The sequence below is a fragment of the Macaca thibetana genome, chromosome 11 (genome assembly GCF_024542745.1).
Source record: "Macaca thibetana thibetana isolate TM-01 chromosome 11, ASM2454274v1, whole genome shotgun sequence".
Lineage (NCBI taxonomy): Eukaryota > Metazoa > Chordata > Mammalia > Primates > Cercopithecidae > Macaca > Macaca thibetana.
The window spans coordinates 31,103,314-31,126,796 of NC_065588.1; the positions used below are offsets into that span (position 1 = coordinate 31,103,314).

At 54.0% G+C, this 23,483-nt stretch overlaps 1 protein-coding gene across 1 annotated transcript in view; it reads left to right on the forward strand.

The window, feature by feature from the left end:
* The window catches only part of TSPAN11 (tetraspanin 11), a 70,891-nt gene extending 58,119 nt beyond the window's left edge, over positions 1–12,772 (forward strand). The window contains exon 8 of the mRNA XM_050750337.1: positions 8,008–12,772. Coding sequence (XP_050606294.1) covers positions 8,008–8,067 — 60 coding nt within the window. The 3' untranslated portion in view covers positions 8,068–12,772. The remainder of the gene's footprint in view (positions 1–8,007) is intronic.
* Positions 12,773–23,483: the final 10,711 nt, after the last annotated feature.

Sequence of the window (23,483 nt, forward strand, 5' to 3'; positions counted from 1 at the left end):
TGTCCTTCTAGGAGTCCTGCTGTCCTGCGAAGCCCTTCCCACTCCAGGGTTAAGCACCGTCTAGAGAAGGGGAGGAGCAGAGGGTTTGGTCTCAGAAGGCCTGGGTCCAGTCCTGGCTTTGCTCCTAGATAACCTTGAGCTATTTAACTTCCCTGTCCATTGACTTCTTCATCTGCAAAATGTGGACCATTTCCCCAGCTCTTGAATGAGGCGATGCCTGTGACCCACTTACGAAGTACCTGGCACATAGGAAGGCCTCCAGAAGTGGAAACTGTCTTTCTCCAGTTTTCTGTAGACTTCAGAGGATTTCTGATACTTCCTCTCGTTGGGCCCACACAACAGCCTGAGACTCAGGCCAGAAAAGGGGTGGTGTTCTTCGCTTTTTTTTTTTTTTTTTTTTTTTTTTTTGCGACAGAGCCTCACTCTGTCACCCAGGCTGGAGTGCAGTGGTGCAATCTCAGCTCATTGCAACCTCCACCTCCCAGATTCAAGCGATTCTCCTGCCTCAGCCTCCCAAGTAGCTGGGATTACAGGCGCACGCCACCATGCCGGCTAGTTTTGTATTTTTAGCAGAGGCTGAGGTTTCATCATGTTGGCCAGGCTGGTCTCCAACTCTTGACCTCAGGTGATCTGCCCACCTCGGTCTCCCAAAGTGCTGGGATTACAGGCATGAGCCATGGCACCCAGCTGCTCTCCACATTTTATAGATCAGAAAGTTGAGACCCAGAGAGGGGAGTTACCCAGGGCCTCACACCCTGAACCAGCACCCAGGTCTCCTGGCTTTGGTTCTTTGCTTTCCCGAACTCCCTACCATGACACAGAGGTCTGTGGGAAAGAGAGCAGGGGACAGTGCCCTTGACTGGCTTGGAGAGACTTCCAGTGCAAGGTCCTTGGAGACCATGGTGCCACCTACCCACATCATCTGCGGGCCCGGAGGGCCTAGCTGCAGCCTAACACACTGGGAGGAGGGTCCGTCGCCTCTGGAGGGACACCCATCTTGGTTCTGCCACCTACAACTGTGTGACCTAGGGCCAGTTCTTTCATCTCTGAGCCTCAGTTACTCATTTGTAAAATGGGGCTAGTTATACCTTATCTGCTGCCTGGTGGTGGGAATTAGCGATATCCATGTAAGTCACTCAGCTCATGGCTGAGCAGATAGCAGGTGTTCAATAAATGATACCCATCATTTCTGTGATTTCTGCATAAGCACATCATCTCTCAAAAAAAAAGCTCTTGTTCCTTGACCAGATCAGCCTGCTCCTCGTCATCCTCCCTCAGCTGCAGGGCCAGGGAGCCCAGGTAGCGTGAGCATTGCCCCTCTATTGCACTTCCCCAGGGCAGGCCTCCTGTCCCCTGTGCTGAACCCCAGGGAAGTCGTCAGTGGGAACAGGGGAAGGGATGCTCAGCAGCACAGAGCAGCTGAACTTTCCAGAAACCTGTGAACTCCAGGTGCTGAGGGGTCCTGCTCTGTATGGACACTGACCAGGCCTGGGCCACTCTGTCTATTTCTTCCTCACCTCTCTGGCCTCAAGAACCTGTAGAAGCTGCAGACGAGGTCAGTGAGGCCGAGGGCAGGGAGTGGGGCTGCGGATGCCCAGAGCCGGCCGTCAAGGTAGACCATACTGGTGGAGGTCCGATGTTGAAAAGGTCAGGTTGTTGAGCAGTGGACCTGCAGGCCTGCCACGCCTCCTGCCCACTCACCACCCCCACTGCGCAGCCTGTGTTCCTTCGCCGTTGCTGTGGAATGGCTTTTGGTGGCTCTCAACCTCTTGCCCAGTTTTCTCCCCTGTGGCCCACTGAGCCAGCCCTGCAGCAGCCAAGCCTCGGGTTAGAGCTCCCTCTGCCAGCCGACGCTGGGCACTAGACTGCTCAAGTCCCAGGTGGGTCATAAGCCTTGAGAAAGGGCTCATACCAGTCTCTTCCCCAGGGTCATAGTTTCCCTCCCAGTGAGCAGACACCAGGCATTTATCTCCCCTACATGCCCAGCCTGGCACTTCCAAGACCCCCAAGGCTCGGGAAATATCAGCCCAACATGGTGTCATAATGTTCCCCAGCCCCCAGCTACTGCAAGAAATCTTGCTTGGGAGTTACAAGGCCTGATTTCTAAACATAGCCCCACCTCTTGCTGTGTGACCTCAGGGAAATCTCATTCCCTCTCTGAACCCTTAGTGTCCTTACCTGTAAAATGGACAGATTGGATATTTGTGAGCCTTTTTAAAGCAGCAGCATCCTCTTTTCAATGGAAATCTTATGTAGGAGCCCAGTACATAAACCATGGGAGGTGGAGCTGTTCCAGGCAGACACAAGCCTAGCATCATGACCTCCCCTCACAGCCCTTGGTGGCCCTGAGCTACGCAAGGGTTTCCAATACAGCTGCAAGCTGTGGGTCTAGCCTATTTTGTGGGACCTTCTGGATCTAGCGTTCTATGATTTTTCAGTGAAGTTCTCATCTTAGGAACCAGTGACCTTGAGACTGATGTCCTGCAATACCTGGAGTGTTAAAGCAGATGGTTTGTGAACACTAAAAACTAAACAGAATATTTAACGCAGGGAGCACACCTTGATTTCAGCGAGGTATTTGGCAGTGCATCACTTGTTGCCTTGTGGACATGTGGACCAGGCACTTGTCTGCTCAGGAGAAATCAGGGCAGGCTGACTGACCACACTGTGAGAGGGAGATGAGCGAGTTCATGTCAGCTTGGCAAAAAGTCTCCAGGAGTGGGCTGTGGCCCTTCAGCCTCAGACCTGTCTCTTCATTTTTCTTGGTGACCTCAACAAAGACCCAGGAAGCATGCTAAACTATTTACCTAGCATTTCTGGTCTGTTGTATGATAAAGCTAGTATTGAAAAAAGAGCTTGTTGGATGTGAAGATGTGCTGAAATGAAGGTTGAAACACTTAACAGAGTTAAAGTCCTTGCACTTGAGCTTTGTTTTGTTTTGCATTTAAGCCTGTAACAGAGAGAGGGCATCTGCCTGAGTTACATGATAGGGTGCTGCCGCCAAAGATGTGGCCTGGAACGGCACTGGTAGAAATCGTGGAGAGAGCCAGGGTGTGGGCAATGCCAGCTCAGGCCACCCTCCGGGTAGGAGCAGACCTCCACAGAGCCCCCACGGCAGGGACCTCAACCTCGGCTGCACATTGGGATCACCTGACAAGCTTTAAAACTATCCCAGGCCTGTCATCCCAGCACTTTGGGAGGCTGAGGCGGGCGGATCACAAAGTCAAGAGATCAAGACCATCCTGGCCAACATGGTGAAACCCCATCTCTAGTAAAAATGCAAAAATTAGCCGGGCGTGGAGGCATGCACCTGTAATCCCAGCTAATCAGGAGACTGAGGCAGGAGAAATGCTTGAACCCAGGAGGCGGAGGTTGCGGTGAGCCGAGATCGCGCCACTACACTCTAGGGTGACAGACTCCATCTCAAACAAAACAAAACAAAAACAAAACAAAGCTACCCCAGGCCTGGGCTACCCACAGCAAAGTGAAACAAAATGCTCTGGGGCTGGCACCTGGGCGTCAGTGTATTCGTGAAGCTCTCTAGTGATGCCACTGTGTGGCCAGATGCAGAGGGAGTGGCAAGGGGTGTGTGGGGCCCGGAAGTCAGGTGTGTGAGAGGTCAGGAGATGGGGAGCAGACGCAGCACCCTCGTGGTCTTGAAATGCCCAAGGCAGTCATGTGGGGAATGGAGGGACTGTTCCTGGGAGGTTCCAGAGGGCAGAAGGGGAACAGTAGGTGGAATTAGTTTCAAGGAGACACATTCAAGAACTTTTTAACAATTTGAATTGCTAAACAGTGGCCCTTGCAGAGTACTAAAGTCCCTGTGGCTGCAGGTTGGGGCAGAGGCTGGGGGCAGGGATGCTGAAGGGAGGATCCCCTGCAGAGAGGAGGGGCAGAGGCCCCTCCACGCTGAGGTTCTGCATTCTGGGAGTGCACCTATCCCCTCAGCAGAGACCTCCCAGGCTTCTCACCCACGTCAGTCATGGAGCGGCACACCAGAGGCAGTTTCAGACCTGGACAGGATCATCACAGCGCTGAGGTACTCCCTGATCAGACTCTTCCGCCTGGAAAGGCCTTACAGACTCCCTGGACCAGTGCCACCGGTCCTGGTTGCATGCTAGAATCGGGTTTTTAAATACCATTGCGGCCAGGCGCAGTGGCTCACGCCTGTAATCCCAGCACTTTGGGAGGCCGAGACGGGCGGATCATGAGGTCAGGAGATCGAGACCATCCTGGCTAACACGGTGAAACCCTGTCTCTACTAAAAATACAAAAAATTAGCTGGGCATGGTGGTATGCACCTGTAATCGCAGCTACTCGGGAGGCTGAGGCAGGAGAATCCCTTGAACCAGGGAGACGGAAGTTGCAGTGAGCCAAGATTGTGCCACTACACTCCAGCCTGGGTGACAGAGCAAAACTCGGTCTAAAACAAAACAAAACAAACAAAACACATTGCTCTGGCCCCCTCTCCACAGACTGGCTTGGATTGTCTGGGCTGGGGTCTGTGCACAGGTATTTTTAAGCCTCCCAGCTGGGTCAAAAGTGCATTTAGGGTTCAGAGTCCCTGGGCTCATCTCATTCATGCACATGTGAAGACATGAAGCCTCACCAGAAAGTCACCTGCTGAAGGTGACAGCCGCTGTGGCAGAGCTGGCCAGGTCTCCAGCTCACGGGCCTGCTTCCTCTGCTTCCTCTGCTTCCTCTGCACCAGCTTCTCCTCTTGTGGGTAGACTCTGGAGGCACTCCACTTTGAGGTAATTTTAGAAGCTAATTTCTAGAATATTCTGGCTGGGGAACATTTCACTGAAAATGTCAGAGTAGCCCAGGCCTTTTCCTGCAGCCCTCCTCACATCAGCGTCCTAGGAGCCTCCGCCCAGGCAGCCGGCAGAGGAGGCTGTGTTTACTTTGGAACAGAGCTTCTGTGTGCCAGGAGCTGTGCCCAGTGCCCGGGCCCCATTGCAGGCAGGGTACCGTCCCTTCTTCCAGGGAGATTTTACTTGAAGGAAGGGGACAGATAAGTGTGTGGCAGTCACAGTGCAGTGCTAAGTGCTGTGTTAGTAGGAGCCCTGGGGTTTAGGAAGCAAACATCAGTGGCCCTAACCAGTCACGGGAGGTCAGGGAAGGCTTCCTGGAGGAAGTGATATCTCGTTAAGTCCTGAAGAAGCCCGATAGAGGGGAAAGAGCCAGGGTGAGGGAATGGCATGTGCAAAGCCCTGGCTTGCAGGTGGGGAGCGGGGGGTCTTTACCCTGCCTGGCCTCTCAAAGGATTGGGGTGTTGGAAGGACTGGGTGTTGTGCTGTTGGTTTCTGTTATTCTAGTTTTTAAAGAATCTCACCAAGGAAGACCCTAAACCAGTGTACAGACTGGATATTTTCCTATTGGCAGAGGGGGATTTGAGGCTCAGAGAGGGAGGTAACTGTACCCAAGATGACACAGGCCACTGGTGTAGCCTCGAGTAGAACCTAGCCCACCTCCAACATGCTCACCTTGCAAATGTAAACGTGTCTCAGAGCATAGAAAACTCACAAGACAGTCAAGACTGGGATCTGCAGATCATTAAAAGGGAAACCGAACGATCATTTTGGAATGACTTCCTGGACGCTCCCTGGCCCTTCCTTCATGCCCTCTGCTGACAGCCAGGTGCTGACTCAGAAGCCTCAGAGGAAGCTGAAGGCAGGACGGCCTCCCTGTTAAAAATGTCGCATGTGGCCGGGCGCGGTGGCTCAAGTCTGTAATCCCAGCACTTTGGGAGGCCGAGACGGGTGGATCACGAGGTCAGGAGATCGAGACCATCCTGGCGAACACCGTGAAACCCCGTCTCTACTAAAAAATACAAAAAAAAACTAGCCAGGCGAGGTGGCGGGCGCCTGTAGTCCCAGCTACTCGGGAGGCTGAGGCAGGAGAATGGCGTGAACCTGGGAGGTGGAGCTTGCAGTGAGCTGAGATCCGGCCACTGCACTCCAGCCCGGGCTACAGAGCGAGACTCCGTCTCAAAAAAAAAAAAAAAAAAAAAAAAAAAAAAAAAAAATGTCGCATGTGTGGCCAAGTGTCACACACAGGCAGCTACCGGAAGACAGCACCAGGCACCGTGTGGCTGGGCCTCCAAGCTGAGCCCGACCCCATCTGCCACCTGCAGCGCCTGCGGTTAGCTGGCCTCGCGTTGTCTCTGCGTGCCCCCTGCTGGCTGCAGGAGCCATCCGTGATGGTGTCTCAGTGTCCTCTGTCAGGAGGGAGATGGCAATGCTTATTCAGGAACCAGACTGCGTGGCATCCTGTACCCCTCCACATGCTTTGGCGTGGTGTGCACATGTGTGTGTGTGCATGTGGACGCAGTGATGAGAATCTGGCCCACACACCTCTGCCCCTTAACTGTGCCTGTCCTGGGAGGCTCCCTGGGAACACCCAGCTCACACAGGACCCTGTCTGCCCGGGAGCACGGCCCCTCCAGCCCTCCCCCAGCAGGAGACGTACACCGCAGGCAATGCAGATATGGTTTCCAGCGCAAACCCGTGCCAGCCAAACAGCTCCCTTCTGGCCTCCCTCTTAGCACAGATAAGAAAGATCCAGAAAACCCCACAGGAGAATCATCAAACCATGAGGTAGGGACACCTGCACGGGTGGAACGGCATGACAGCTGCCTGCGTAAAGCTAGCGGGAGATGAGATAACCTCCTAAGCCGCCTTTCAGCCTGAGGCCCCAGGTGGATTAACACCAAGTCTGCAGGCTGAAAGCAGTGTTCAGGCTCCACAGTGTCCTCCAGGTTGGGAGGGATGGAGAGGAGGAAGGAGGGGAAGGAGATGGACCCCTCCCATACTACCTCCCCCAGCTAGACTGTCAGAGACTGCGTACGGGACACACACATCTCCACCAGCCTGCTCTCCTCCCGCTGGAGAGAGCTCCACCTGCGTCCAGGTTTGCACCAGCAAGGTCAGGGCAGCAGCAGCTGCTAGCAAAGTCAGGACACTGTTTCAATACTTAGGGGAGCCACCTTCACCCCAGGTACCATGGGACAGTCATGGGGCTGCTGTAGTCCAGCGCCCCCTCCTGTGTGCAGACAGCCAAGATCCAACAACATGCCATCGTCATTATCAGGATCATAATCACATTACCCTCAATGCGTCCTTGGGTGGGAGGGAGGAGAGGAAGAGGAGGAAGAAGGCAGAGGGGGGCCATGAAGAGCAAGGAGGGAGAATAAAGCTCCTCTGCATTCTGGAAGTGGGAGAAGTGAGAAGGGGTGTGCAGGGTGATCCTCCCAGGCCTGTGTCTGCTTTGGACCAGATGATCCAGCCCCTTCTTGTTTAGCCTGTGGCTACCGACAGAAGGGCTGGCAGACAGGACTCCCGGGGCCTGGGCTTGGTGCTGCATTCTACACTGATTGACAGGGTGAGCTCACCAGCTCTTATCATTTTATGCTGACTGACAGGGTGACAGCTCAGCGGGCTCCTCCCAGAGTCTCAGTTTCCCCCATGGTTCCTGTACACCAGCCAGAGCATCGAAGATGGACCTGAGTTTTGCTCTGGAGTCCAAGGACAGCAAAACGCAGGCAGACTCTTTCCTAGAGAGACAGTCCACTTCAGACAGCTCTGGTGAGGGAGTGGAAATGTTACTCTCAGGGCCTAATTAAATCAGGCCGTCTCTGGAGATCTAGGACCACAGACCAGCAGCATCAACTGGGAGCTTGCTAGGAATGCAGACCCTCAGGCTGCCACCAGGCCTGCAGAATTGTAATAAGGAGGTCCCCAAATGATTCATGCCCATTAAAGTGTGCAAAGCCCTGCTCTTGGATAGTGGATGGCAGAATGTGGTTCCCCCATGCACACCGCCATCACCTGGGAGCTTGTCAGAAATGCAGAATCTCAGGCCCCACCCTGACCTTTTGAGCAGGAATCTGCCCTTTGTCCAGGCCCCAGGGGATTCAAGTGAGCAGCACTGCTCCAGGGCCCTCGGGGTCAGCAGCTTCCATGAGTTCTGATTTCTCTTTGCTCCTCTGCTCTCTCCACCTGGCAGATCTGCGGGATGGTTCTCACCTGCTGCTTGCACCGGAGGCTCCAGCGGCATTTTTACTAATGGCCAACCACCTCCTCTTCCAACTGCCCCTCAGGACGACAGGTGGCCACATGCCATCTGCAAGGCCTGCAGAGTTAGCACCAGCTCCACTAGGGCCATAGATACCCCCTCTTTTGTGCCCAGCTCCTGCAAATCCACCAAGTGCTTGAGACCATAGCTTCTATTGTGCCCACCCAGGCAGGGACCCTCGGCCCCCTCTCCTCCATTTTCAGCCCCCATGGCCAGATCCTGGGCAGGGAAATGATCCTTTCAGGAGACAACCAGAGCCCCTCACCAGGCACAGGGGCACCCGTGGACTACGAGATGGTGGCAGTTGAGTTCTCTGCTCCCTCCCAACCCCTGAACCTGGAACAATGGGCAGAAAACCCAGGAACCCCGGCACTCCTGCATTCAGCAGGGGCTTCCCCCACCCATGCTCAGAAGCCCTGACCTTGTTGTTTCTGAAAAATGCATGGGTGGGGCAGGGAGGGCTGACTACCCCCCCACCCCCCCCTCCGGAAGACCTTGCCCTTTGACCTGCCCGCTCTCCACACTGCCTCACCTGGAAAGCCATGTCCTGCTGGCCTCCTTCCTGCAGGGCCTGGGAGTGGGGAGGCCTGGGTAGGGCAGCCACAGGCTGGGTAGAGCCGCCCTGGCAGGAAGCAGGGGGTAAGGTGGCCACACCAGCACATGCTGCACTAGGAGCAGAGCCCTGCACCTGCCTAGCAGCCTTCCCGGGAGAAACCCCCTGGGAGACCATGGCCCCAAGCCCTGGCCTCTAGTGATATGCCCCCCAGGGATCTCCTGTTCCGGGGCCTGATTCTCAGGAACACCAGGTTTGCAGACCATCTTCAGTTCCTAATGTTGGTGGGTGTCAAACATCTGGAGTGGACCAACTCGCAGCCCTGCAAAGTTGGAGCCGCTGAGAAGCAGCAGCTCTGAATAGAGGGGCATCTGCCTGAACCTCACTTTTCCTGGGGCCCTCTCCTTGACCCCGTGGCCACCGCACTGCTTCCAGGGGGTCCCGCTCTGCTTCCCTTCCCACCCATCCTAGAGTGGACAGAGTTTTTCCCCCAGGTTCTCTCTTGCATCACTAAATTCAGCAGGGAATTTTCAGGAAGAACTTTCCCCAGTAATAAGGGAGAACGGAAAGAAAATCCTAGAAAATACAGAGTATCCATGCTGGCAGCTTTTTGTACAACACCCATAGGGACCCCCCAAATGGCTATTACAAGGGGGCAGCCCATTCACTACACAAGAACACCATACCTGGCTTCCACCCTCCCCAGGTCCTACACTTCTCCCCAGAGCGGGACCCTCTTCCCCTCTACGAAGGGGGGGTACCTTGTGCTAAGGCCAAGACAGAGAGAGGTCCCAGCTCGCCTCCCTGCTTGATCCAAATTGCACTGTGGTGAGCACATTGCTGACCTAGGCCAGTCCTGGGGCAGGGGTGCTCTCTCTCCCATACATAGGAGTGGCCTCAAGGCCACGCAGTGCTGACCCCAACAGAGCCCTGAACTGTCCAGAAGCTGCATCCTCAGCACAGGAAGTACCCACATGGACAGAGGGAAACCCAGCCTCGGGGCCGGTTGCCTCCTCTTCTCTGGGTGTTGTCCAGTGGCTTCTTGGAGCCTAGGCTGGTTTATCTCCCCTGCCTAAAAGGCCCTGGAGTTACCAATGCAAATTCATTAAAAGGAAGACCAGATATCCCAGACTGCACAGGGCAGAGAGAAATGGTGTAGTGCATGATTCGCGCTGCTCTCCAACCTCCTGGAATTCGTGCAGATAATCGAAAACTGGCTGTGACTCCCAGGCTCCCTGAAGGATGAGATCACAACTGACAAATCTTACTACAGAGGGAGAGTGGAGAGAGAGAGGGGGTACTGGGCTAGAGCCATGTTCTTCCTGCCGGGGTGCCAAGGGGAGGCGGCAGTGGGCACGGGGTGCTGGGGCCTTACCTGTCTGCCCTAGTGGGGATGAAAGACAGGTGGCAGGCAGGTGCCCTGTGCGCAGCCTTGTCACTGAAGGCAGGCCCAGGAGAGCGTGCCCCATCTGCCCCAGCCCCATGGGATAGTTGGTCCAGCCTTACTGGGGCAGGATTAGCTGTGATTCCTGCCCTGTGTGTCGTCCAGCCAGACTGCCTCTTAGAGAATGGCTTGTCCAAGCTGCAGACAGTGGTAGAACAACCCAGGGCCTGGAAATCTGACCTCCTTGGCCATGCCAACAGCCTGGGAGATCAGACAGGGTTAGAGGAAATGGAGGCCCAGGATAGGGCAGGTTCTGCCTGGGAGTGTACAGTGGCTGGAGTCCAGAGCCAACCATGTGGTCCCCAGTGGGGTGTGCCCTTCTTGCTGACCAGGGTACAGCTCCATGTCCAGTTCAGTTCCTCCCAGGCCCGTGTTTGGAAGCTGGTACAGCCTTGAGTTCCTTGGAGAGAGAGGACATGCCTGTGGAATGTCACCATCAGTCCTGTGTGGGCAAAAGGCCTCTGTACGCCAGGGCCCCAGGAAAGCAGCATCAGGAGCTGGGATCCCACCCAGCTGGCCTGGGCACATCCTTGCCCTGCACACACCATGCTGCCCTTCCCTAAGCTTGCAGGGGCAGACACTAAGGGAGAAGGGCGCGTCCCCGAGTCCCCCGGGTGACCTGTGTCAGGACAGCCAGCAAAAATGAAACATGGCCTTGGCTGAGGGGGTGGAATGTTTGTGTCCATTCTCTTTCTCCCTCCTGCTTCCCTAACCCTAGCCCCATGTCCAGGGCCCCTCAGGCAGAGTAAGTGAGGAGTGTGTCCAGGCATGTTTTTGTGTTTACCAAGGTCCTGCCGTGCACTTAGAATCTGTCACCATAAATACTTATCTTGCAGTTACCCCAGTAAGAGGGCGTTACTTCCCCCATTTTATAAATGAGGAAGTTAAGGCTGGGCAAAGTTAAGACTTGTCTGTCAGTGGTCATGGCAGTTGTCTTGCCACCCCCAGCCAGGGAAAAGGAAGGAAAGCTGGGCCGGGAACCCCTCTCCTCAGTGTCCCCCAGTTCTCCATCTCCATAATGAGCCATCGGGCTGTCAGTAAGGAACAGAGTGTCACTCGGGGGGCACTGTCACAAAGCAGCACCCGTGGCACATGTGCCGGAGATGTGGAAGCCTGGCTCGTTTCAGGCTGACAGCTGGGCCCTCCGGGTACAGGGGCTCAGGCAGCAGCCAGGAGCCCAAAGCGCCAAGGCTCATGACGACCACCCAGCCCATCACCCCAAGTAGCAACACTAACCCCAAAGCAATAGCAGGGACTGTCCCTCAGCCCTCAGGGCCTTCATGCAGAGTGTGGAATCTCATGTCCACATGGAGGTCACCCCTCAGGTCACACCCACTTCCGGAGCCACCCTGGGCAGGCAGGGAGGGGCACTCTGGGGATGCGTTGACCACCTCCCCTTCAGGTGAGGCCTTTTTCTGCCTTCTTTCTAGCCCCCGCGTGGAGCACCTGCTGTTGCTGGGGCTCTGGGGTGGACCCTGTGTGATTTCTCTCAGCGAGCCTGTGCTGTGCACGGCCAGAGCTGTTTACATCCAGAAGGGCCCAGCACGGCCCTGTGGGGTATGGGGGGAACATGGTAGATCACTGTGATGTGCCTCGGGGCCCTCCTGCCCTGGAGCCAGCTGTGGTTTCAGAATCTGCTACTTGGGCCCTCTTCAGGGTTTTGAGGCTGGAGAAGTGAGTTGGAACAGTCGCTGTCATCACCGCCCACCCTGTCACCCACCTGGAAAACATGCTGAGGTACTGGCCACTCTGGGGCTGAGGAGGGAATGCCAGTCTTTTGCATGGCTGCTGGGCCAGGCTCACATCCACTGAGGGTATGGTGACCAAGCGTCTAAACCAGTCGTTCTCAAACTTCAGTGAGTATCAGAATCACCTGGAAGGGCTTTTCCAAACAGATTGCTGGCCCCACCCCCAGAATTTCTCATCAGGAGGGGGCAAGACCAATCCTTTGCATTTCTGACAAGTTCCCAGGAGCTGCAGCTGCTGGCCCTGGAACCACACTTTGAGAACGACTGCTTTAGACCAAACCCTAAAGGGAGATGCAGCCACCCTCCTTTATATGTCACAACGCTCAGGGTTCACGAGTACCTCAGGCTGTCCAGCTGAGCGCCACCTGCAGCAGCCGAGATTCCCGACTCGCTCCACCGCTGGGGGCTGGGAGTGAAGCATGTCACCATGGTCAGCTCATGGCCAGCCAGGAAAGCGTTTCTGCTGTGCGTCTGTGCAGTGCTTGCTCTTCCCTGGAGGACTCTTGGATGGCCTGTAATCTTGGCCAGGAGACCAGGTGCCTGGGTCCCTTCCTGGAAGGGGACAAGTTACACACCCCAGCCCCATTTTCCCACCAACTTCTACATGCCTTGGGAGAACCTGCTACATTCTGGCTGCTCCCTTCCCCTATTTCAGCAGTGCCCAGCCCTGCTTATAAACCTGAGGCTTGCTCCCCATGCCCTGCCCTGTGCAAGTGCCAGCCATTATTCCAGACAGCCCAATGTTGGTGAGGCCGGATGGACTCCTGGAACCAGCTGGCTCATGGATGTGGGTCATCGCAGTATTCTAGAAACGGATGTCTTAACCTAGTGTGTATAGAGAAATTGTTCTCGTTGTAAACATACCCCTGTTCTTACCTGAACTCGGTGGAAGCCCAGCTTCGTGTGCTACGGGGCATGATAATGATAATAAAGGAATTGTATCTAGGACTACCTTCTGTTGGTTGTTTTTCTCCTCTGCAAGGAAGCCCCAGGCCATCGGTTCATCAGATGTACTGTGACCCACTGCTACATCGTGAAGCTGCCATATTAGCCTCGGCTTCCCTATAAGTAAACCATTGGCCACATTGGATACGGTCCTGCTTACCCTTCTTTTGTCAGCCCTCATCACTGTTGTGTTTGAACTGACTTCTCCTGCTCACAAGTGTCATTAGCTCCTGGCTGCAACAGAGAGCCAGGCTCAAACACATGTACTTAAATTTTATTCCTCCTCAGGCTTCCTCCCTTCAGTCAGTCATGTTTTCATACCATTTACCATGACGCACAACCAGCATCTGTTCATGAACCTGCAGTGAGCTCCTTCCACTGCAGGCGGCACCCTCTGCTTGGCTGCAGCAGATGCAGAGTGTGGCAAAAAGTCAGGAGCAAGGGGGCTCGGTCTGGTGAGACACACACACCTACTGCAAGCCGCACCCCCAGACCAACTCACTCCACTGTGACAGGGTTTCTCCACCATTGACCAGCTGATTTGTCCTCATCCCCAAACCTGGAGTTGGACACGTTTTCATTGCAAATGCAGAAAGATGAATCTTTGCTGAGGGGACTAATAGTTACCTAGTCCAGAGCTACAAGAAAGTACGTGTTTTTGTCTTCTATGACATAAAATGGTCATATTATTTCATTCACTATTCTGTCTAGAAAACTTGCTTGAGAGGTGGTATATTCATCTGTATTCACAGTGCTAAAAAGGACTACCTGAGAGTGGGTAATTTATAAAGAGAAGAGGTTTAATTGACTCACAGTTTCACAGGCTTGCCAGGAAGCATGGCTGGGAGGCCTCAGGAAACTTACAATCATGACAGAAGGCAAAGACGAAGGGGAAGCAGGCACCTTCTTCACATGGTGGCAGGAGAGGGAGAGTGAGGGGATAGGTGCCACACTTTTAAACAACCAGATCTCGTGAGAACTCACCATCACGAGAACAACAAGGGGGAATCCGCCCCCATGATCCAATCACCTCCCACCAGGCTCCTGCCCCAACATTGAGAATTACAATTTGACATGAGATTTGGGGGACACAGAGCCAAACCATATCAGGCAGTGAGGAACCTGAAGAGTACCCAGGTAGTCTGGGCTCAGGGGTATCCCCAGACAGAGGGATGGGGGTGGTGAGGGAGGCAGCTGAGAACCCAACAGGGCTCTGCCACTTGTGGTGTAAGCACATTGATCCACCCGGGGAGGTCCCCAGGCAGGGACCCACTTTGCAGGGGAGCTCCAGTCGCTCACCTGTGTCTGCAGGGCCTCTTTGGTCAAGGTCCAGTTGTTCACTGAACGGTCATAGCAGTGGCCGCCTGACTGTTTAGATGTTGAGCAGGGGAATTGAGCCAGCCTAGGGCATGCTCAGGGTCATCTGTCCCACTGGAGTGAGTTGCCTGCTCCCCTCCACCATCACTATGAGTGTGTGCATGTGTATGTGCAAATCATCCAACGCGAATGTACTAAGGAGGGACAGGTGCCCTCCAGGCTCTTTCCTGCTGCAAGTAGGCAGCACTGTTACTGGCTTACAGCTGCTGCCTACACAGCCCCAACAGCCAACAAGAGCCATGTCAGCCAGGCAGGCAGCATGATGCCATTGCTGAAGCTGTGCCTTTGGTGGCTGCTGGCTGGCCTGCCACCCTCTGGCTTCTGTCTCTAGCTGAAACTCTGTCTGGCAGTGACTTGAGCAGAAAGAGGAGGATCCTTCCAGGAACCTGGTGGGAGCCTTTGCATCAGGCCAGAGGACAAGAGGGAAAGAGTGAAACAGGAATCCAGCCCTTTCCATCAGCAAGGTACAAACAACGTCACCGCACTAAGGGCATAACAAAGCCAGCCAGAGGCAAGAACATTAATGTTCCCATGATGGGGACAAGGAGCAACTTCCACTGGGCTTTTAAAACACACCGTAGTTCACGAAGCCCAAATTCTACTTTAGAGAAAACCCTGAGTTAGGGGCCAGAGGTCAAATTCAACATCCTCTCCCCAAGTTCCCTATTGGTAAATAAGAAGGTTGGGTCATTTTAGGAACTGGGGTCTCTCACCAAAGAAAAGAAATATATTGAGAATATACAGATGCTCCTCAACATATGATGGGGCTACATCTTGATAAATACATTGTAAGTTAAAAATATTGTAACTCAGTTAGGTGTGGTGGCTCACATCTGTAATCCCAACACTTTGGGAAGCTGAGGTGGGAGGATTGCTTGAGTCCAGGAGTTCTAACCTGGGCAACTTATGGAGACCCCGCCTCTACAAAAAATAAACAAAATTGGCTGGGCATGGTGGCACACACCTGTGGTCCCAGCTGCTATGGAGGCTGAGGTAGGAGGATTGCTTGAGCCCAGGAGTTCAAGACTGCAGTGAGACATGGTTGCACCACTGTACTCCAGTCTGGATGACAGAGCAAGACCCTGTCAACCAAAAAAAAGGAAAAAGAAAAAGAAAGAAACAAAAAGAGGAAAGAAAGGAAAGAAAAGAAAAGAAAGAAAGGAGAAAAGAAAATATCAAGAAAGAAAAGTAAAAAATGCATGTTAAATACACCTAACCTACCAAACAGCTTAGCTTAGCCTGGCCTACCTTAAACGTGCTCAGAACACTTAAATTAGCCTGCGTTTCAGCAAAGTCATCTAACGCAAAGCCTGTTTTATAACAAAGTGTTGAATGTCTCATGTAATTTATTAAATACTAGTTTGAAAGTGAAAAGCAGAAATGGTTTTTGTATGGGTATTGAAAGTACGGTTTCTACTGAATGTATGTGGCTTTCACACCATCATAAAGTTGAAAAAAATCACAATTTGAACCATCATTAATAGGGGACCGTCTGTCTTGGGATTCCAGAAATTTGCCCACTGGTGGATTGGCCCTGCTCTGGATGTTGGACATGGGTAAGTTCCAGAATTCGGTAACCAGAAGAAACATTTCTAGGCAACAGGTACTAACCGCAGACCACTGTGCAGCCTTCCTCTACCAGTTCACCTCTCTCCTCTCACAGGGCCAAGGGAAACTAGTGTCCAGGTCTGTCCCCGCTGGTTCTCAGCTATCTGATGGTCTCTGGGGCCACAAAGGGGAAGTCCCAAATAGCAGCATCAGCCAGGAGAGCCTGGCTCAAGTGTGCCCTGTGGAGTGTTGTTACTCTTTCTGTTAGCTTGAGGAGACAATAGGCTGTCTCGTGGCTGTCATTAAACTCAGCAAAAGCAAGATGGCTAAATCAATGGCCTCCCAATTGATGAATGCTTTAAGAAGGGGCCATCCCGATGCCAATATCTTTGAGTCCAAAATGACATTTATTTAATCTGGCTTTCCTCTTGCTTCTGTGGAATATTGAGTGCTGCTGCTGAGCTAACCCAGAGCAAACTGAGGCCTGGGGAAGCTTGTTCCCTGAGCTCCTGCAGGCAGCAGCTTACTCACCTTGATACACCAACTCTCCTTCCCCGACCACCCCCTTCCCACACCACTCTCCTGTATCCCCGGCTTTCGGCCTGGAGGATGCTCTTCCTTGAAGACCTGACTTTAATTTTTTAGGGACTCGTGTCCAACCAATTTCTTGCCAAGCTCCTATCCTGGTCTAGGAACAAGCTGGATGCCTCTAGACACATGCTTTCATTCAATCCCCACAGCAGCTCTGTAAAACAGGCATTATTTGCATTTTGCAGATGACAAAACCAAGACAAGTTCAATGACTGCCCAAGGTTCACATGGACACCAAATGCAGAGTGGGAATTTAACCCAGGGTCTCCAACTCCCAAACCAGTGCCCTTTCCATCCGCGCCACAGTACATGTCTAATGGTGAAAGTTCAAGTGTGGTGATGGCTGATAAGATAGTTTTGGTCTGGAGGAACCTCGATAATGTTTTGCAGGCTATGAAGCTCAATACACACAAAAGAAGAGGTTTAATTACACCATGCTGGTCTCTGCCCTCTCCTGCACAGGAGCACTGAGCCCAGAAAATCCGTTCATCCATCTATTTGTATGAACAATAAGTCATCTTCCCATTTATGCTGGATGAATGGCAAAAATGCTCCCTCTCCCACCAATAAATCTAGTTAACCACAAAGGCTGTACATCTCTCAGATCTGCCGGCTTTGTCTCCACCCCACTGCCCTTCCCTGCAGCTCTATCATCTCTCACCTAAATCACTGCAGTGCCTGTGCCTGATCTCCCTGCAGCCTCCTCTGTCCCTCTGACCACTCTTCACACTGTAGCTTCAGCCAACTTTCTAAAGGCCAGATCTGAGCCCATCACATTTGGGCCTTTCCATGGAAAGCCTTTCCATGGCTCCCATTGCTCTCAGCCTAAACGTCAAGCTCCTTGACCAGGTTTTCAAGGTTGTGATCTGGCAGTGTCTCCAGACTGTCCACCTTCACCCTCTGTGCTTCAACTCTGTGGACCACATCCATCCACAGGACACATCTCCTTCCACTCCTTGCCAGGTTAACTAACACATCCCGTCTTCAGCTCTTAGCATCAACATCACCTCCTCTGGAGGGCCTCCTTCTCCTCAGGCTGGGTCACAGCCTCTCCCACATGGCCAGCCAATAGCCTGTGAATATAACCATCAACACTGACCTGCAATCACGTTCACTCTTCTGGGGTCCCCACTGGACGGTTGGCCCTGCAAGCACAGGGACTGTGTCTGCATCTTCCTTGACTGTTGTCTAGGTGCTTGGCATGAGTTACTTGAGTATTCAGTAAGTCTGAGCCAATAGACATTTGTGTGTGCAGACACCAGTGTTAGCCACATGAAGGGCTGGCAGGGTTCTGCTGCAGCTCACAAGCCGCCCTTTCTCAGCTGTGCTTTGCTGAGCACCAATGGGGAGGCAGTTCCCCTACCACATCGCACAACAGTGAGAGGACTCCCAGAGTCATCGCAGCCACTCCCATGGACGCATCCCAGACAGCTCTAGCCCAGTCACCAGACGTCCCCAGGGAAGGAAGATGACCCTCTCATATACAGCCAGGGCAGCCTGCCTTCCACAGCTCTGCTTGTGTGACGGGGGCCCAGTGCTAAGAGAGAGGCCAGTGCGTTCCACTGCCCTGTGAGCCACAAGCACACAAGTGGGTCCACAGACCTGGGGGCAGGAGCCAGAGCAAGAACAAGCAGAGATGAGGTGGCTTCCACCAAAATTCCCATGACTTGGTTGGTCCTCCACAGATGATGGGGGTCACCTGCCCCTCTGCCATGACCAGTCCACATCCTGCAGCCACTGAGTCTCTCTCAGCAAATCCCCTGGGGAGGCTCTCAGGGACCCTGCTCCAGCTGGGCCTGTGTCAGAGGGTCCCCTCAGACACAGAGTGGTCTCTGCGGGCTTTGGGACACGGCGGCTGCAGGATGGGGCCCTGGAGGCTGATGCCTTGGGACAATTCCATGTGGACCTGGCCACCCCCTTGAGGAGAGAAGGAGGTAGAGCTCCATGTGCAGAGGGGTTTCAAGATGCCCACCTCCAACTGTTGTCAGACCCACGTGCACACTCGTTCTTTATGCCTGCCTCCTCTCCGGGGACGTGGTTCAGCAATGACCCAGGGCAAGGGGAATTCTCAGCTGCCGTTGTCTACCATGTGTCACTGTGACTGTGACAGCCAAGGAAACCCCATACACCAGGACCCAACCAAGGCCACTGCGGGACTTCTACTGCAGTAGGACAGTGGGATGCCCCTCAGGCCCCGCCTCTTCAGAGTGCCCATTTGGAGCAGGAACCCATCCTGGACTACTGCCTCACTGCAGCAGAGGGGCACACCGGACTCTGAGGGTCTGCAAGACAAAGAATGGACCCCATGCAACTGGCACCCAGCTCCCATCCTGTGCCATGTCCCTGCTAGTTAGCATCTCCACCTATATGGGGGCCAGAGAGGAAGGGACAGTCACTTCCATCCACCTGAACTGCTCTTTGGCCACCAAAACCTGGAGGGATGGCCATCTAGTTTCAAATCAAACCAGAACATCTACAAGAGGTTCTAGGGCAGGGCAGCAACCTCTCCAGAGAGCCCAAGATGCAGGCGCATGTTAGAAGGAGGGAGAGTGACACCGCTCCAGCTGGGGGCTGCGGGGAAGAGACTTACACCCTGACGCCCACTGCCAGCCGCCCGGAGGCAGTTCTCACCCCCTGCCTGCTCACCCCCTCTGTGAGATGACTGCAAAGAAAGGCTGAGTCCACATCAGACATCCCCCTGTAATCATCGACAAACTCACAGGGACTTTCTGAGACAAGTCTGTAAATTGGTTGCATCAGACCTGATTGAACTAACTCTGATGTTGGCAAGGGAAGCAGAGTGAGGGAATTCACTCAGGGGAATTCTGCCCCAGTGAGATCATAGTCAGGAGACACTGAGGAGGGACACTGAGCCACCTTCACTGGCTTTACAGGATGTGGCCCTCTGGGAGGTGTGGGGACCGCTCCGCAGGACAGGCAAGGGGCTTGGAGGAACATCTACTCTATGCGTGGAGGCTTCCACCGAATGTAGACTCGGCCAAATGATGAAACGGCCAAGCAGCGGGTGAGCCAAGAAGGCAGTTTGAGGACCTGTGAACGAGGTTCTGCAAACGGACAGATGAGGTGGGGGGTGGCCGGGGGAGCAGACACTGCAGCAAAGGCTCCAGGGCCAGAGGATGCCCCTAAAGCACTCCAGAGACAAGATTTTCAGGGAGGACACATGTCTCCCAATGCACTGGACTGTTGCTGTTGATATTAACAAAAGCTAAAAATGGCATAAACAAACCTACCTCCCCCACACCCACATCAGAAACACATGATGCTCCACGTCCCACTGGGTGACTTGAGCACTTGTTTGGTGAGCATCTGTCTACAAGAGTGTGTTTGCTCTGGAATCTGCACTTTGGGGCTCCCGGGGAGGACTCCTGACCAGGAAGACCGGCCAGAGGACTAGGGAAGGCTAGTGTTGCCCAAATGTGTGCCTCTCTCGTATTGCATCAGCACCATGGCTCCTGCCTCAGAGACTTTACCCCATCCAGCACCCTAAGACCAGCCTACTGTCCACTCCCACCTGCCAAAAATATGAATCCTGAACACATCAAAAGTTATATCCTCCTGGTCCCAATTTATGTATTACTTAAAGATGAACAGAGGAGTGACAAGAAGCTGGGTGGCCATGACTCAGCCCTGAGAGCAGACGGGCAGGTGGAGGATGGAGAAGAGAACTCGTCTGGCTGGGAAACCAGGGTAAGGAGCCAAACTGTAGGAAGAAGGGCAGCCACCCACCAAGGCCCCACCCAGTGATGTGCACTGGATCCTGGCTAGTGGATAACCTTTGCACGCTGAGTCCCATAGATTCTTGACTTTTTCTTAACTGCAAAACATTACACTACACCAGCCTCAGTTCTGAGGGGTGCCTCCTGCCATTGAATACCCAACCCTGTCTGTTCATCTCACACATCCGGGTGTGTGCATGCCATGACTCCAGCTCTTTCTTTCTGGGGCTATGGTAGCCTAGGGCCAGTCTGATCTCTCTTGGGCTTTCTGTATTTCTTCTCTTTGAGATCATAGAGGATGTGATTGTCACCCACCCACTGCTGATGTCAATGAGCCCTGGGAAGGAGATAGGGATCCTAGGACCAAACTGGACATCTTTCCCTCCCTCCCAGCAAGGCAACCTGTGGCTGGGTGAAGCTGGCAGGAACAATCAGGGGCGCCACTCCTACTTGCCCTCATGATGGGTCCTCTGTCGCTGTCTGAGTAGTAAAACTTAAGAACAGTTTCCCCACCCAGAAGCAAGGGGAGAAAGTGAGTAGCATCCACACTAGAGAGAAATTTGAAAGGTGTGCAGAGCCTGTCTCGAGAAAGCCCGCATGTGGTGGAAGGGGCGGCCTCCCATGCCAGTGGAGGGCAGGAGGAAGGAAGAAGGAAAAACCCAACAACTGCTCCTCAGTGAAAAGCACAGGGACCCTGCCAGCTCTGCTACGTTTCTGGCAAAGTGCTTCACCAGCCCCCAGGGGACCCCCACTGCTGTGGCATCTGAGCTGTGTTAGCAAACACCATCACCCTGTGATTAGTTGCCTCCAGCCTCCTTCCCACTCCTCTCTCCACCTGCCTCTCCCAGGCTCCTGTCTGCAGATGCCAGGCCTGGCAGGACCCCTGGGTCCTCTCCATGCATTCTGAGCATAGGCTGGTGAGTCTCATCAGAGAGCCTTGTGGGGGTTGCACAGTGATTTGGCCTGACTGAGACTGAACGGGGGTCCTGTATTCCCACCCATCCCCCACACTTAGGGAAAAAATAAATTAAGCCATTAAAGAAATCAACACAGTAAAAAGTTATCAATCAGAAAGCTAACCCTTAACTTACCTCAGAGGTAGTATTCCTGAACAATTAATCACAATAAAGTAAAGTTAACAAATTACACTGTAAGGTATAAAAAGCCTGGTGAGGTGCCCCAGGGATCTTGCCCGGTGGCAGGCAGACGCCGCCCCACCAACTCCCCCACGGCGGCCACGGATGGCAGCAGCCTCCATGGGGATAGTCTCTCCGCAGGTGGAAGCACTGTGCTCCCTGTCCCATGGGGGGACAAAGTGTCAGGGTGAGGAAAGGCAGGGGACAGACACCCATCAGTGGGGGTGGTTCCTCCAGAGCACACCCCCCGCCTACTTCATCATCTCTGGCAAATATGCACACACAGATGCAGGCATCCAGGTGCCCCATGCCCCAGGTCTCCATGTGCTGACACCGCCTCCCCGCCTCTCCACCACTGAGAAGGCTGAGGCTGAGGCAGGGGTGGGTGGGCGCAGGGGTCATATCTGGAGAGTGTAGGCCAGCGACACAAAGCTCAAATCCTCTCCCTCCACAGAGCATCCAGCAGAGGAGTGGGGAGTGGAGAGTGGGGAGTGGCTTGTGGGGACACTCCGGCCAGCCCACACACACATCCTACTTCTTACCAGTCCCATGGATGTGCTGGGCAATGGTTATGGAGAAGGCCATGCCCAGGATCTGAAAGATACACGGAAGGGCCTTCGACAGGAGCTCCAGCACTCTGGGTCTGACCTCCGCCCCACGAGTCGGGGTGTCACAGGGCTCCTCGTGCGTGTGGGGATAGCCACTGGTGTGGTGGGAAAACGTCCCTGGAGTGGAGAAGATGGTGAGCAGAGGTCACCCTGGGTGTGGCGGGAAGGGAGAGGGAGAAACAGGGCAGGAGGACGCCCAGTACAGGAAGGAGGCAAGGCCTGTGGTAGCACAGCCAAAGCTCAGAGCCAGAGAGCTTAGCTGGTGGCATTCGGGAAAATTCCCTTTCAAAACCACAGAGTTGTCTCAGTGGACATGGCCAAAGCTATCATCTAGTCCACAGCAGGAGAATCTAGGGCGAGGCAGGGTGACTCAGAGGATCAGGCCCCAGCCAATGTCAGCACCAACCAGCCAGAAGTCGCCAACCATCCCAGTGTGGTCCAGGCCTGATCAGTGCCCTTCTACAAGCAGGGGCAGGCCTAGGGGCCAACCTGAGTATCAAGCCTCCCCTGCCACCTTCACCAGCTGAGGGCATTTCAAACTAACTTTAATTCAGGGCTCCAAATAAACCCACGTTGAAATTTGAGAAGATGAAATTGAGAAGATTTGCCAATGGCCTCCTCAAGGGCCAGGATTTGGGTCTGTTGTGCTTGTGGTTAAATCCCCAGACTGGGGCCTCACCCTTGGCAAATCCTTTGGGTCCTCCTCCTAGGGTGATCCTGTCTGGACCCTGCCCTGACTCTGCAGGAGGGAGAAAGTGCAGACCCCTGGCGTAGAGAGGAGTCCTGAGCCAACGGGCATCTCAGGTCTCCCTCATCACCACAGGCCCATTCAACACATGCACAGCAGGTAAACTGAGGCCAGTCAGGCCATGACTGTATAGTGAGCCCACGCTTCAGACTCCTCATTTATTAATTCTTTTAATTAGCTCAATATCCCTATGGCATTATTTTCTTCTTTTGGTTGAACCATATTGACTTGTAGTTTTAATATATGTTTCTGCCATATGTATATGTCATGCAGACATCCCATCTCTCTGGGGGTGGGGCCCACAATTTCCCCTCAAGCTACCCTCCCTCCTGAGCTTCTACCCTCACTTGCACGCTGCTTAGGACCCATGGACAACCACTGCCTATAGCCGTTCATAGCTGCCACCAGTCTCCGATTGGTGTAGGGGTGGCCCCTCCCCAGGGGTGACCTCTTGTGCTGGGGCTGGGCCCAGAGCAGCACATTAGGAACCCTCCTAGGCTTCTGTGTAGACTCGCTGCCCACCTTCTCTAAAAACAAGAGCATTTCCAAGACCTGGGTTCATATCTTACCCATTTCCCCCCCCCCCCCCCACTGTAAGGTCTAGAACATGCCTGGAATACCAGATAAATATTTGCTTGAGGAATGAATAAATGAATGATGGGGACAGGTGGGGGTTCCTGAGCAGACCACAGCCCAGGAACAGGGCCACACCCAGACCCACAAACCCAGAGAAAGCCCTCTGTGCACCCTACCTTCCCCACTCCCAGAAACCCCAGGGCCCCCAAATTACTCCCCTTTCAGCCACCCTTGGCTCCTCACTGACCTGGGGTAGGTCGCCTGTCCTACCTGCCCCAGCCCCCATCATAGCCCATCACATCCCCTGGCTACTTTAATCCCCACTGCCTCATGCCTCTCTGCAGAGACACCCAGTCTGGTATCCCTGGTGGCCCCCACCCCGACCCCTCGGCCCCT